Here is a 15,418-nt window from a genome sequence, read left to right on the forward strand (position 1 = left end):
ACTTTGTTTTGATCCTCTGCAAATTTCCTCCACTTTTTCCGTTCTCTCGCTTTTTTTCTCTTTACTCTTATTGTACTTTATCCTTTTTCAGACAAGCCCCCCCTGTGACACCCGTGTGTCCCGTTTGCTTGAACTATGCGCTCTCAGGGCATTAACCTCTTGCAGTTGACAAAGTTTCAAGAAAAATCCGCGGTACGTTTTTCTCGAGACGTGGTCTTGCGGCATATTTTGTCTCGTAGCCTAGCCCCTCCAAAATGGTCTATAGCAACGTTCATTGGGATTCGTGGTTTATCAGTGTTCCAGCTATCAACACGCTTCAGCAGTTGCGTATCCAACGGGGGGGAAGGGTAACCCCCTCCCCCCATGCTTTTCTTACAAAGAACATTTCATAGGTAAGAAAGTAATTGTTATATTTATTTATCACAAAAACCTGAGAAAACAACACCTTGACATAAAAGCAAGGATACCTCGAGTAAGGTTTTGATTTGTTTTCTCCTCCAACATCTCGTTGAGCCCAAAGTCGTATTTTTGGGGGGGGGGGTACTCACCGTATAAGCTAGCATTTATAATGGAGATCAATGGCACGTTTGACGCGGAGCAGGTTGAGTGCGCGTATTTATTCCTTAACGTATGGTCCTTGCGTACCGGCAGAACGCGTGCAAGAACCCGCTTGGAAAACTTACTACCATCTATCTTTCTTTTGCCGCTTGGGGTGCACTTCCGTCAACACGAGGCGGATACTTTCTTCTTTCTTAATTTTGTAATAACATCAGAATAATGGCAAAGGCGGAGGCAAGAGTTCTATATGACCCCCCTTCAAAAACGCCAAACAATGCACACAACAGCAGGACTCATGTTGAATTATACCAATACGAACATTTTATTCATTTACAGTGCACCAATCTCGATTAAATGCGTCACACTTAAAAGAAAAGACTAAGAGAGAATCGTTAAGTCGTTATAAGTGACCCAACTGTTTTTATACGCAGAGGCTAATAAATCAGATCTGATCAAGATAATTTCCAAGATTTCAAAGGGGGTATAGGGTCTTGTTCATGATGGTCAAATGGCCCTCCAAGTCGCCCAGAAGCCCCTTCTGTTGTTGGTCTTGTCCGTTACCAGGCGGATCTCCATTCGGTTGCTGAGTGATATGATGTTGCCGTTCGGTGTCTCGTTCCCGCAAAAGCTGCGGAGATTGAATAAAAATGTTAATGTGAATGCACGATATAAACACCAGAATAGCACAATATCAACCAGCAACGGTTGGTGAAAATGCGAACTGCCGACACTCTTTCGAGCATGTTCATCCCAAACGCTGGTCTTTTTTTTTTCAAATGATCATTAGTAATTGAGTTAATTTTATATAAATTGGGTTAATTTTATATAAACTGTTCGGTTAAAGCTAAGTGACGTGTAGCCCATCATTTAGGCTGCAGCCTCAAAAGGACTCAGGAGTCTTCGTCTTGAGTCATCGGTTGGAATGAAGACATTTCGGCCTACTTCATTTTACAATTTCCTTCTGCAGTGCAGCTTGGCCATACTAGTTTTTCACAAGATTAACAGCGTGCAGGATGCCACATCAGACCGAGGGGCGTAATGACTTGCCATCAGCGACGGACATCGGCTAACACAATATATTAGAGGGCACTTACATCATTGGTACTCGCTCATTGCCGATACGAATGGTAACTCTGTCGTAGTCACAGCTAGCATGTTCTTCAATTACCAGGACCTTAAAGGTCAACCTAACCCTCTTATCTTCTGGTACCTAGGCAGTACAAATGAACGGACGAAACGAGGAAGGTGACAATGATTTCCTACAAGCCTCTTTCGTAAAATGGCATATTTGAATGGCATTTTCGATATAAATGCACATATTATTTTCAAACATTCGCTTTCCAAATAATACGTGCGATTCTCAAGAGTGCGCCTCTAAGAGTTTGCAACGCGTTGACCAATCACAATGCGGGAAATCTGTCGACCCAATGCGCGTTTTGAAAGGATCGATAGATTTTGTGCATTCTGATTGGCAAACGCGTTGCAAACTCTTGAAGGCGCACTAATGTGAATCCCCCGTATTGCCTATCAAAGTGAGGGGGGCACCAGCATCTGACTCTGGAGAAATGGTGAGGGTTCTTTTAAGGATGAATAATGGACAAACGTTTATAGAAAAAATAGCCGTTTTACAACCATCCCTTCTCTACTCTAAACCTGTTTACAAACCTCACTTGCCCCAGCGTCTCGCTCAGTCATAAGTGCATTTAGAAAAACGACAGGAATATAAACCCTGTCGCACCACGCCTACTCTATCTGTGTCGTATGCGATACGAGGGACCAAAAAGAAAAGATCGACACATTAACCTTTTAGTAATTTCAATTGAGGGCTCACCTCTATGGTCCACAAACAGTCAAGATTTCCATCGTAGTCCCTGGGATAATTCGGCGACTTAACGCTGCCTTTTTTCCCGCCAATTTTACCGCCGCAGGCGGTGGCTACAACGGGAAGACAAAGTTGTTATAAGAGGGTTGTTATCGGTGGCAAAATGTCCAGAACAAAATAGGTCCAGTCAAAGTGCGTTTGTCCGTGCCTGACTGAGATATTCCACAGCGATTATCAGTCGTCTTCTTGACAATGACAGGTACATGTACCACAAAAATATTTTGACACAGAGACATTATGAAACAGTTTTTTATAGTATGAGCCCCGAGCTGGACCAAGAGAGGGCGCATTTTTCCCAGCAAGGAAGGCCTCTTTTAGTCGGAACTGCACTTCGCTGGTTCACAGACGACTATAAAATGCACGTATTGATTTGTATTGCTCCCCTAAATGAACACCCTGACCAGCATGGCTCTTTTCAACCGATGGGGGGTGCCTCTGCTCAAAGCGGACAAGGCGTACTCTAAGAATTTCTTGTTAAAATCGTGAACAATAATTTTTCAAGATCTCAAAAATTGGATCCGCATTACCCAAGTCTTGTTCTCCACCATTCAGCCGGTAGGAAGCAGAAAAGCCACCTTTGTTGACACTGTCGTCGCTGTGGAAGACCACTCTCATTTCGTTTGCTTGTGACGTTATCGGAGAGGGGCTGACGTTACCGCAGTACCTGTTGATGTCGCCAAATAAAACAATTCCCAACGACATACAACAACTCGAAAACACTGCCGTGTCCGACCCCCCCCAAAAAAACCGCCTGAAAATCAAGGTGCATGACATACAACGTGCGTATCGTTGTTACGTCAGTTATTTGTCTTAGAGATGGGGCATAATGACAATTATCATACCACTCTATTTGTTTATGTTTACAAGATTTCACAATGCAGCGGTGCACCAATTATTACATCATAGATCAATTTACAAAGACAAACAAGCTGGTGCCTCGAAGGACGAACAGAGAACTATTCGAAAAGTCGACTTAACCAGAGCTAACACTTAAGTGTACGTATTACGAGATACCCAAATATTAGCACCGGGAGATCAGTTACCGCGGACGCACTTTGTGCTAGGGCCCATTGGGCCGTCCGGCTTCACCTGGAGGTAGTCCCAAAGGCATCTCCTCTCTGCCTCTATGTCCATGTACGTCACTTGAAGTGTCACCGTCTGGTCTCTCTTGCCCTGCAACAAGCGACAATGGCGAGATATGGGGATTATGGCTTTAGATGAATACCTCCGGAGGGTAGAATTAATGTGTTCCCTGTATACTGTTCACGTCAAGTTGCGCAAAATACGTCGGAGGTGATATTTTGATCTCTTCAAAGGAGTGTGTGGTCGGTTAAAAAGAGCGCTTCCCCTGACCCAAGACGGCAAGGACGAGACGACCTCATAACATTAATGATTTAGACAAACATTCTCTGCTACTCAGTACTTTTAGCAGGAGGGGGGGTCATTCAGACTGGGGATTTTGAAGCATATTAACTATGTTATTAAGATGCACGCCCAGCCTAACCACGGGCAACATGCCATACCAACAAAACTGAGTGACGTCATCATTTCTTGAATGAGCTCTGCAATCGTCGAGCCGCCCATTCGCACAACAGCGCAGCCATATTTCGACGCTACTTACAGTGGAAATGTTAACATCTTGGGTTTAAATTTAATTAAAACCGGTAAGTGCGATTAAAGCTTTATTATTTCTGTCCCCCTGAAGTCTCACCTGTATCACCCATTCGCAGTGGATATTGCTTCCGTACGGAGCTGGCCAGTTGGGGGACGATATTTCTCCAGAATTTGCGTCTGAAGTCCCGCCACATGCTTCGAAAAACGAAGGACAAAATCGTTTTAACTCTGTCCTTCACTCGATCAAACAGAAAAATATATTCAAGACAATGTAAAGTGCAAAGTGGTTGAGATTATTTTCACAAGCAAAAGATGTAGACTGGTAGCAAGTTGACACACAATATATTCTTTGATGGATTTATTTTTCATACTACTTTCTAAAAAAATACAGCTTTATGTCTCAATACAAACATTGTCGATATTCCCTTTTAACTTTTTAAACTTTTTTTTTACTGATTTCATGCACAATGTTGCAACCACTACTGATAAACTACTAAAAATTTTCCATTTTCTAATGAGGCATCCTATACCTGAACGATGGAATGGAATCGACCCACATCCTCTGCAGTATAGCGGTTATACATACTAGCAATCATTCCAGTAACTTCTTTTTTTACGGAGGGATAGTGCAGGGTCTACTCATGTGTATCCCTGTGGAGCAACAGCTCTCACCGGAAATTGGTCGCCATGCGCAACCTCTAACGTTATACATGTACATGCGTATACCCGAAGGACACTGGCCGAAATCACTTACTGTTTGGCTGGCTAGAGCTGCCGCTGCTACCGCCGGCGTTGCCTCCCGCTTCAGGCCCGTCCGTCGCCCTTCCCAAGTCAGGTAGGCTTGGGATTTCTAGAGATGTCTCTGGCTCCTCAAACGCATCATCGGTGTCACTGCTGGCGAGCTCTTGCTCTGGCAAGGCTGATTGGAAGTAATCATTTACTTTGTATTGGATACGACAGCCGTGGTCATCTGGTAGTCCATTAACTCGAGAACAGAACGATACTAGGCCCTAATAGCCTTTAGAACATCACAGGAAATTATAATATTGAAAATCACCATTTTGAAGAAAGTGGAAAATGGAAGTGTGGCGAAGACGAAGGAGTCTCAAACAATGACGTTACAGCCAAGTTCCGGGTATGATTCCAAGTAGACGGAAATTCCAAAATCTTAAAAAAACGTTGACCATCCACAAAAATTAGCTGAGTCTAGCTGTCTCACCGCATTAGCTGTAAGTGCAACGTGAGGTGAAAACCATTTTTGTGCGTGCCACAAATTAATGTCCTCACGAATACTCTGCTGAACGGAAAGCTTACCGCATAACTCGCCATCAATGCACGATGTATACCCGGCCGGGCATTGACTGCAGGGAATACCGCTTATGTATGGTTTCATGCCAATGTAGTTCCCACTAGCAAAGCAATTAAAAGGATTGGCAGGAAACTTCAAAGGTTATTTTTTGGCTTCGAACAATATTATACAGTGCGACTCCATGCAGCACAACATGGTACATGTATTTCCAATAAAAAGAATGCATGTATAAATTGGTAGCAAGAATTAAATCCCGACATGAGTTTCAAACAAAATGAACATTTGGGGGCCTAAGTAAAACTAATAGTTTAGAACATAATAGGAGGAATCGTTTATCAGAATATTAGCGTATTTTGTCACTCAAATTGCAAAGTAGGGTTTTAAGTTTCTTCGTAAATAAGTTTTCTTTAGCTTTCTAATCGAATCGAGTATCCTCCTACTTTTATTTGTAATGCCTGGAAATGGCAAAATCGAATGAAATCGGCGCAAATCTATTCTAACAGAATGGAATTGATTTGAGTCCAATCAAAATGAATCAAATTAATTGTATGAATGTAACGCAGAATTTTGACATGAGCCGATTACCCTTCGCCATAGTTGCAGACCAATATGGAAGCAGGGGACCAGCCATTGAGACCTTGTATGGTCGGACATGTCCGGAACGCACACCCCACAAATTTGCTCTCTGCCCAAACAACCTGTAGAGAAAACGGGAACCAACCTGGTCATTTTGCCGCAAACTCTCCAACCGAGAGTTTATTGAGTGAGAACACAATCGAAACAAAACAGCAATATTTACAGCACATGTTCAGACGCTACCTTGTTTAATTCAATTGTGAAAATGAAATCACACAAGCCGGACGTTTTGTTTCCAAGCCTTTGATACGGGCGATTCCCAATAGTGTGCCTCCAGGAGTTTGCAACGCGTTGACCAATTACAACGCGCAAAATTTGTCGACCATTTCCAAACGCGCATTGAGTCGACAGATTTAGCACATTATGATTGGCCAACGCGTTGCAAACTCTTGGAGGCGCACAATATTGTGAAACGCCCGTATTGGCACGAAGGAATGAACTTTTTTTCAAGGGAGTGCCGCATATACCTGTGTGTAGTGCCCACAGACGCCACTGCACTGGCCATTGGAGTACGTGTAATATTGCTCTTCGTTAAACCAACTCTCCACAATACCGTAGAGATCCCAGCCGGTCCCACTACCTGCCCACAGATTCTGGCCCACCCAGCCGTACCGTCCGCTGCCGCTGGTGCCCCCGTGCATGAACCGGCACTGGTCTGCCCAAAATTGGGCCATGGCGGCGAGATCGTCATCCCATTGCTACGGACGGAAACGATGGAGGAGTGTGACAATATCTAGGTTAGCCTGTCTGGGCAAATTTAAAAAGTTTAGAAGAGTTCCGATGCACAATGCAGACGATGTGCTTTACAGTTGGACATGCAGTTGAGGATTAAGGCAGGGGTGTCGCCAGGATACTTTTCTAAGGAGGGGTGTGGATGGGGAGCACTCATCGGTAGCAAAGGGGCAAACCTCTAACGGGGAGGGGGTCAATTTTGGGGCAAGGGGTGGCACTACACCCCCCACTCCCATTACAGTACTGAAAAAGGAACAAAGACAAGTGGAAGAAATGGGTAAAAAGAGACGAAAGGGGATGAAAATCTCCAATTCACTTAAAGAATCTCAAAAATTTGGCCCACTGCAGCTAATAACTGTTTACCTTTTTAGCAGATGAGTGCTTGTCTCCCTGGAAACCTACCCCCATAAAAAGTGGTTTCCCCAGAAAAAAAAATCCTGGCGATACCCACGATTCACTTGTTATGTACATGTCTTTTCAAACGAATTGGTAATTTCCTTCCCCTCTTCCCGTTTTTCATTTTTTTCTTTCCCTCTATGTTTCTTTTTCCATTCATTTTTTTCTTCATTTTTTTAGCCTCACAATGCCCATCGGTTGAGAGAGGTCTACAATATCGACAATCAACAAATCAATAATTAATCAAATGCTTCTTTCCATCTTCTGGTTTCATTTTTTTTAAAGATGGAAATCCCTAGATTTGATTTCATTACTACTACTAGTACTACTAATCATAATAATTGGAAATTTATAATACGGCGTTTCCATAAAAATGATCAACGGCCCAGTACAATTAAGTTGACGTAATAAAATAATGGATTTAAGAAATGAAGGGATGAATGAATGATACAATTGAATTTCATATTGCCTCTTCCTTACTGTAGATTCACAGGATTTTCGGCAATTCGGTTCAACCTCGTCAAGTAAGCGCAAAGAAAGAAAAACTGAACACGGCATCAATTGTGACGATGCGACGACTTAGGCCTACATAGTAAAACATTAATACGAACGAGGTGAATTTCACAAGTAGCTTGTGTACTGAACAATACAGTTTTCAACAGAGGAGCTTCAATTCATCGCGAACCTAAAGTTTTATCACAAAAGCGTTCACATTCATTTAGCATTCTGCTCTACAGGAAATATGAATTATCAAGGGGTTATTCGGCAAGTGCCACCGATAAAGACTGCATTATCTTGGCCTATATGTATGCAGATGGATTGGGATTTGCGAGTAAGTAAACGGCTTACGGTACAGTGTGAGAAAAGGTGTAAACATGGTGATTAAAGCACAGAAGCGTACTCTTGGAATTTTGCTATAGTTGCACGTGGCCTGACTCGGTCCGATCTTTCGGGTGGTGTAATTTTTTAATGATAACCGTGTGTGGGGAGTTGTCGCGTTTGTCGGAAATTTTAACAGTGAACTTTATGAAACAACACCAGTGAATGGATGTCGAGCTTACGAGACTTATACTTACAAGTGCCACCATGTTTGCCGCAGTAGGCCTGACTTGGCCTCGGAAGTCATTGTGCGCCTCTAGTAGGATGAGTTGTTGCTCAGTGCTCAGCCGGTTCGATCCGGTTCTCCTGGTGCCCACTTCTGGCAAGCCGCGTGTCCGGCTGCCACCTGGCTCCAGTGACCGCCGGTTCGTGGACCCTGCTCCCCGGTCAACCGGGGACGGGGCTTCGGGCACGGGGCCGTTGATGCTAAACTGTGGCTTGTGTTTCAACTCGGCGTTTGGCGGCGGCTGCATCTCGATGGTGGTCCTCGCCGCTGTTGTGGGCTCGGTGGTCATGAGGACGGCCGGCCGGCGTTTTGGCGGACGGCGCCGGCGTTGTCGGCGGGTTTGGTCGTGGTTTCTAACCCTTGCTCCCTCCGCCACGGAGCAGATGATTAGAATTACAAGAAGAAGTTGTGAAAGCTTCATCTTCCCCCTCAGTGCTTCTAACTTCCACCGATGAGCTCTTAGCCAACAGCGAGATACGCACTTGCCAATTAAGTAATCTTATATAATCTTTTCTCGCAAGATTATCGCACCAGCATCAACAAAGCGCGTAACCGAGAGACCTTCTGTTTACATATAAACATAATTACGTAACATAAACAGCGTTACAATTATATGTTCCCCTTGGACCTATAAGTTGTCCTTGCAGTGATTTTGATTCTTGGAAAAACTGTACAGCTTTCTAGTGCAAAATCTCTGTTTTGAGAAACTGTTGTGAAAATGGCTTATTAAACACAAGTAGGAGTCAGACTTGACGTAAGGCCACTTCTTGATAAATGCCTATAATTTACATCCACACCACGTACATAAGTCAAAACAATGTTCTGAGGTGACTCCTTTGCTATTTTTCCACTGGTTTCTTAACGCTGTGATATGATGCCGCGATGATGCTCGAGAGTGGTGAAGCACACTGCGCAGGATACCAGCCTGATATCCTCCCTATACTGAGGCCCATGTGATGCTGGTTGTGGGTACAGTGCACTAATTCAACCCCCATTGAAAACAGTGTAAAATCAGCACTGTTCAGGGCCCAATAACATGCATACCAACATCCCTGAGATTTCTGGAACACAAATTAAATTATTGTCGGGTCCCTAATTTTTCAGCTTCTTTTAAACTGTGTCTCAGGTTGTTAAAGCAATTTCTGTCAATATTTTGGAAGTTTGAACTGGAAAATAATGTGTTCATAACCAATGCATTCGTCACAAGGGGAAAAAAGCCCTTTCAATAAAAAAGATATAATTTAAAAAAATATAAACCAATAATAAACATGCGATATCTCGTACAATTTTACTCCTCACGTCCATACTGGGTCATCATAATATATGTTCATGCCCTCGAGTAGCCTTTGAAAGCACATGTAATGGCTCTCCTTCATCGTGTGGCTTTATGGCAATTACCGTAGGGACCCGGGATAACAATTACTGTTGGAAAAATACTGAGACCTTGGAAAGCGCTAATGAAGTCCCTGGTGTGCCAGCAAAACTCGTGATTGGCTCCGTGAAAGCTGACGCGCTCGGGTGTTCCTGGGGGCTCCTTTCTCTGCTCTCGAGGACGTGTTGCTGCTGATTATTTCCGCAACTGAAAGGCTACACAGCTCTTCGCAGCCGAATTATCAACGAGACGTGGTTGTAATTTTTTTCTGATCCTCGGCCAGTCCGAGGGAACAGAGTGCCGATTCCTGTCCCGATTGTCCCTTTTCCTATCGTTACTGGGTATGGGTCATTATTTGAGCACACACGCAGTTTGAGAGCAACCCCCAAAATGCCTATATTTGGAGAACAAACGATATAAAACTTTTCACCCATGCACCGGTGGAGGTAGATAACCTCACTAATATTTGTTATTGTGTGTGACGGTATCATTAAGAGTAGAGCAGTTGTAAAATGTACGACTTTATCGTAGTAGTTGCCCTGAGCTGAAGTGCACCCCCAATCGGCGAAAGAAAGACAGGTGGTTATAACCGGTTTCTTGCACACGTTTTGCGTGTACGCAAAGACCATGTACGCGTTCTCAGCGTCAAACGCGCATAAACTTGCGGTGAGTTGGCACCAAAGGGACTGTCAATATCATTTTTTGTTCCGCTTGGTGAAGATTCTCATGACGGTGTTTCAAAAACATGATTGTGCATCAGAGGGCATAAGGCGCCGTATCACTTTAACATTACTTTACACAGCACTTATTCCTTTCTTACAAATTGCGCCGGCGCCGAGTCAATCTGATGATCTAATGTCCCCACTTCAAACAGTCTGGTTTGTGTAATCTTTATTCAAGGTTTGTGGGGATGCTAATGTATGCACTCTTAATGCAGAATAAAAGCCACAGGGAGGGGAAAAGTGCTTGGCATCGTCCATTAATACTTGAGTCGTTTCTGAGCTGTAGGCTGATCACGCTGCATAAACGATGCACTGCGTGATTACAGGCGGGTGATAGCTTTGCTATGCAGCTTTCTAGCCACAGGCTCGAATATCAAACAATCTAACAAGAATTTCAAGTGTTAAGTGGTCGTTGTTACTACAGTCCAAGTACTCAGTGCTCCAATTTATTCCAGAGTATTTTGCTGGACCAAGCTAAATGTTCCGTTTTAATAATCGTCACCGACTATTCAGTATGTAGGGGGCGCAACACCACATGCCCAACAAGGCACGCCACAGTTTGACAATAATGAACTCACATATTTCAATGGAACCAGCACGATTTCTGAGGCTGAGATGCTGTTCCCTCAACCTCGCTCCCAGGGGTTAATTTATTTTCAGCTTGCTTCCAATAGTAACACTGCTTATAGGAAACTTTCCTTTCATCCAGTACAAGCAGGTAGCTGTGGGGACGCACTACTCGACTCCATGGAGACGAGGTTGGCGTTCCGGCCCTTGCAATACGTGCATGCACAGTGATATACTACGGTGGCCAGTATATGTCCCAGTTTCAAATATAGTTGCGTCTGAGTGTTAAGGCTACGGCTAGATGTAGGCCTAACGTGTGCGCCCCACGGACGTGTATAATAAAATCTGGACTCGCAATGCCCTTAATCAGCTTATAGAGTCATTGAATCCACTCGCAGCCATTTTACCGAGCCGAATACAAAGCTTTCCTGGTAATGCCCGCCTTTGTTCTTCCTGACGTCAATAGTAGGGAGCCAACCCACGCCTTTGTATTCGGCTCGGTAAAATGGCCGCTGGTTGGCTTCTTTTTCATACAAAGGCGTTGCAAGTCCAGGTTTTTTTAATATACGTCCGTGGTGCGCCCGTGCAAGCTATGGACTGAAGCCCCGTCCCGTACAGAGGCGCATGTGTTACTCCCAGTTTTATATAGCCGTAGTCCCTTGATTTGGACGCTTTCTATTTGTCAGATGATGACGCGTTGAGGGTCATCCGGATTTGGGGCATAAAACTGGCACGAGTTAGGAGAGGTGATTGTGTCAACGGCAAACTGGCTGCTCAATGACAAGAATACATCCATTTTCGAGTTCCCTAATGACCCAGTGATGATAGTAAAGTCACTATTTAAAACAGTCTGTTGAAAAATGTATCTGCTTTGACAGAGTAACTCATCCAAGATCCGGGGATCCTGGTACGGATGATGCAGAAAGCATCCATCGGCAAGATTCCGCGATCAGGCCATGGGCTCCGAGAGGCCGCAACAAGTGACGAAAGAGACGCGCCGAGTTTCTCACCTCTGCAGTCCCAAAGGGTCTGACAAAATACACCCAACACATCTGCCGAGCCACGCCATTGGGGCGATCAACCCGCGAACCAAATGGAAATTTCGTATTTTGTCACCCACACAGACGGATTACTCAATCTAAAGGATATTCCGTTCAACACATGAATTAGACATGTTTCCCCTTTGTTTCCTGCTTTGGCTGGGTGGCATATACCTCCTAACCCCCCCCCTAAGAATGGGTTTTGGGTACATTCCTTAGGTACGAGGCATGAGAACCTTTTATGACCGTTGTCTTGATAGCAAAACGCACTGACAGATGGAACAAATTAACTTTAGGGCATATACATAAACACCAGGATGAACTGAAATTGTCGAAAAATCCGCAAAAGCCAAGATCTAATATTGTTGGCCAGTAACGGGAGTATTCATAACCCGATGAAAATCCGGTAACTCTGGATCAAGTCACGTTTTTGTTATCCTTCGTGGCAGGGCGACCACCCTTCCATCTCCCCGAGCCTTCTGTTTCCTCACAATGTCTGAAAATCCATTGATTAAAAAGCAACATTGGAAGTCACGAACCGTAAACCGAGACTGAACCCGCCACCGATATAGAACTGTTCGCAACAACAAGTTAACAGCCGCTGACTCAAAGTTGACTTACAGAGCATCCCTCAAAGGGACTATGAATAGAAATAGTTTACTAAATTTTAATAAAACCCTTAGAATTCCACCTTTCGGTTTCAATTAACCTCATTTTAGCCCATCTTTTTGAGCTTTTTTTGTTTTATGCTAATGCAGGTTTGCATATTCATGAGCAAGGCTATGACGTCATCGAAGGCCTCAATGTTGCACTGATTTGTATACAGAATTTTTTTTTAAATTTATATATATATACTTGAGGTTCGGAATTGACTCGACTTCAAATATTCTAACACTATTTGAAAATGCTCATTGCAGCCTCACTCTGACTATCATTCCTCACATTACGATTGAAAACCGTACCTAAGAGTTTCCAATTGCCGACGGTCAACAATAATTATGCACTGATTGCGACAAACAGATTATGTGTTGAATCTCAAACATTCGGACACAGGCTCAGCGCCGGGACTGTATTATGAGCATGGCAGAGTCCAGCGGCAATTACGTCTCGAGTGGGTTTAGACTTGAGCTTGTCTGTCTTCACCTGAATGGGAGGTTATGATCCCCCGATGTTCCACGGGATGATGGCGTCTGGTCGACTATCTAGCCATCATCTAGACATGCGTGGAAGCCGAGCGAAACAAGTGGCTACTCCAAGACTGGAAATTCACTCGGGTCCACCGACCTTATTCTTTGGCATATACAGTACATGGTGTAATTTCTTCAAGCCCTAATTGGGTAGAGATCTTATGAATAATGTTCCGATTGAGCCCAATGAGTCACTTGACCTATAGCAGGTATCAACAAACATGGCGTCCCATCCCATAGCAAAGTGTGTGTTAAGGGTTCACCAAATATGAAGCTGATTTTTAGTACAGCACCAGCACATCAGAAGTCTGCGCACTGAACCGGCTGTCATCTTTATTTTTGGTAAATGACACTTCATTTAACATTTTGGCGTAGGAGGACGCCATGTTTGTCGATATTTGATGCCCAGAATAGGTCACGTGACATACTGTGCGTAATTACCAGGATGTGAGTATCAAGAACATGCTAAATGACATCCATCACAGACATACAGCGATTAAGAAACGACTCACAATGCAAATTGTAGAGGGATTATCCCCTCTCAATGCCCTGTGTAGGAGCGGTGAGCACGAGAAAGGATTAGAAATTGGCACTACAAGAATTGGTATGGTGTGGTTATTGTTTTTTGTTCCAAGCTAAGAGGGTGTTCCATTGTTTTGTGAGAGAATGATTGAAGGTTTGCATGGTTTGCGGTTCACGAAGACGCCATGTGAATTATCTCTTTCGTATGTGTGGTGTGTGGTAAGAGATAGTCCACATGGTGTCTCCGCAAACCTCCTACCTATTATTAACTTGATTTGTTCACAGAAACAGAACACGTATACGCACAGGGATCGTTTAGGTAAAGATAAGTGCAGGTGGGTTGCTCCAGAAAAGTTTAAGTGTTTGCCGTAGCTAGCACGGTGTGGAACATCGATCGTCTTCTTGGAGAAGTGCACCTCTTAGAAGACCCTTACGTCTTTCCCAAACCTTCTCAAAGCCACAAGTCTTAAAGGGATAGGGGATATTGGTGTCACAGACTCTTAACCATTACCTGTACTTTTTCCCCATGCACAACCAAATCCTATACAGAGTCATATTGGCATTAAAACAGATACAAAAGTTGGCTTGACGTGATGGCGTGGAAATTCGCGACTTAATTCATCGTATATTTTCCGTTAAGACGCGACTGCATTACAGGGCAATATGTGTTGGATGACCTTTAGCTTCCTCTGATACCAAAATACCTAAGGGTGCATTCCACCAAATGGTTGTATTTCTGCGCGCGAGCTTATTAATATTTTGTGATCCCACGGGGTTTTTACAATAAGACATGCCATAATCAGGAGGCATCATAGAAATATTTCTCTAAATTTCGAATTTGGGACTGATATTTTCCAGTTGAGGGTATTTCTTTCACAAAAATCCCCAACTTGCGGGCGTATTTGAGACAGGTACGGGCGGCTACATTCAGAAATGAGCGCTTAGTTTTACTGCTGTTTTGGGGGTATCTTCCTTGAAAGGCGAATAAAAAAAGATTTTCGTGGCTAACCCCCATGAAATTGAAAGGAAAAGTGATCTTCTGGTCATAATCTTGAATTTCCAGTAAAAAAAAACGGAGGCCAACCTCTTCACCAAAGTCAACAGGTTGCGCTATTTCGGTCCCATTTTGCACTGTTTTCTATGGGCGCATATTTGGTGTAGTGCAACCGAAGGCGTTTCACAATAGTGCGCCTCCAAGTGTTTGCAACGCGTTGGCCAATCACAATGCGTCGCAAACTCTTGCAAGCGCACTATTGTGATTAGTCTGGGTCCCTGACCAAAGATACTCTGACGACCTAAAAAATCTTAGGTCAGGCATCACCCACGGATATAAATAGATATAACGCAAGGGTCAGGGGTTACAAGTTGAGAGCCCAGGTGTTTCGGATTCATCAGTGGCAACATCTCAAAAATGATGCTTTTCCCGTATCCAGTGTGCAAAACTGCAAGTGTATCCCCACTGAGAGCATGTTTCAGGCACAAGCCTGCATTGAGAAAGTTATATTCTGCATTTTGGCCAGGGCGACCTTTGATTTCAGTGTATAAAGTCAAAATGAAGGATCAGCAGTTGTCATTGGGATACGGGAGTACGTTCAACAGCTAGCCAACCTACCTGGCCGGGAATAACCGAACATCAACGGTACCATCCGAACATGCTGAATATAGATGGGACGACTTCGGGATATTTTGGCTATTTCTAGAAAACTGGAGGAATTCCTCCAGTCTTGGTCACGTGGACATTGAGTGATTCGTAGAGGAGTCAGAATCATCGGGTCT

At 43.9% G+C, this 15,418-nt stretch overlaps 1 protein-coding gene across 1 annotated transcript; it reads right to left on the bottom strand.

The window, feature by feature from the left end:
* Window positions 1-856: 856 nt before the first annotated feature.
* LOC110985094 (uncharacterized) lies at window positions 857-8,727 on the bottom strand. Its single transcript, XM_022245849.2, has 11 exons — window positions 8,204-8,727; window positions 6,467-6,697; window positions 5,949-6,061; window positions 5,369-5,463; window positions 4,809-4,973; window positions 4,152-4,249; window positions 3,495-3,613; window positions 2,968-3,104; window positions 2,390-2,493; window positions 1,653-1,768; window positions 857-1,186 (listed from the first exon to the last, which is right to left on the bottom strand). The coding sequence occupies exons 1-11, from the start codon at window positions 8,651-8,653 to the stop codon at window positions 1,063-1,065; spliced, it is 1,752 nt and encodes a 583-aa protein (XP_022101541.2). The 5' UTR covers window positions 8,654-8,727; the 3' UTR covers window positions 857-1,062.
* Between the last annotated feature and the right edge of the window lie 6,691 nt (window positions 8,728-15,418).

This window comes from Acanthaster planci, linkage group LG13, assembly GCF_054643075.1.
Source record: "Acanthaster planci isolate LZ-2023a linkage group LG13, COTS_SCS, whole genome shotgun sequence".
Lineage (NCBI taxonomy): Eukaryota > Metazoa > Echinodermata > Asteroidea > Valvatida > Acanthasteridae > Acanthaster > Acanthaster planci.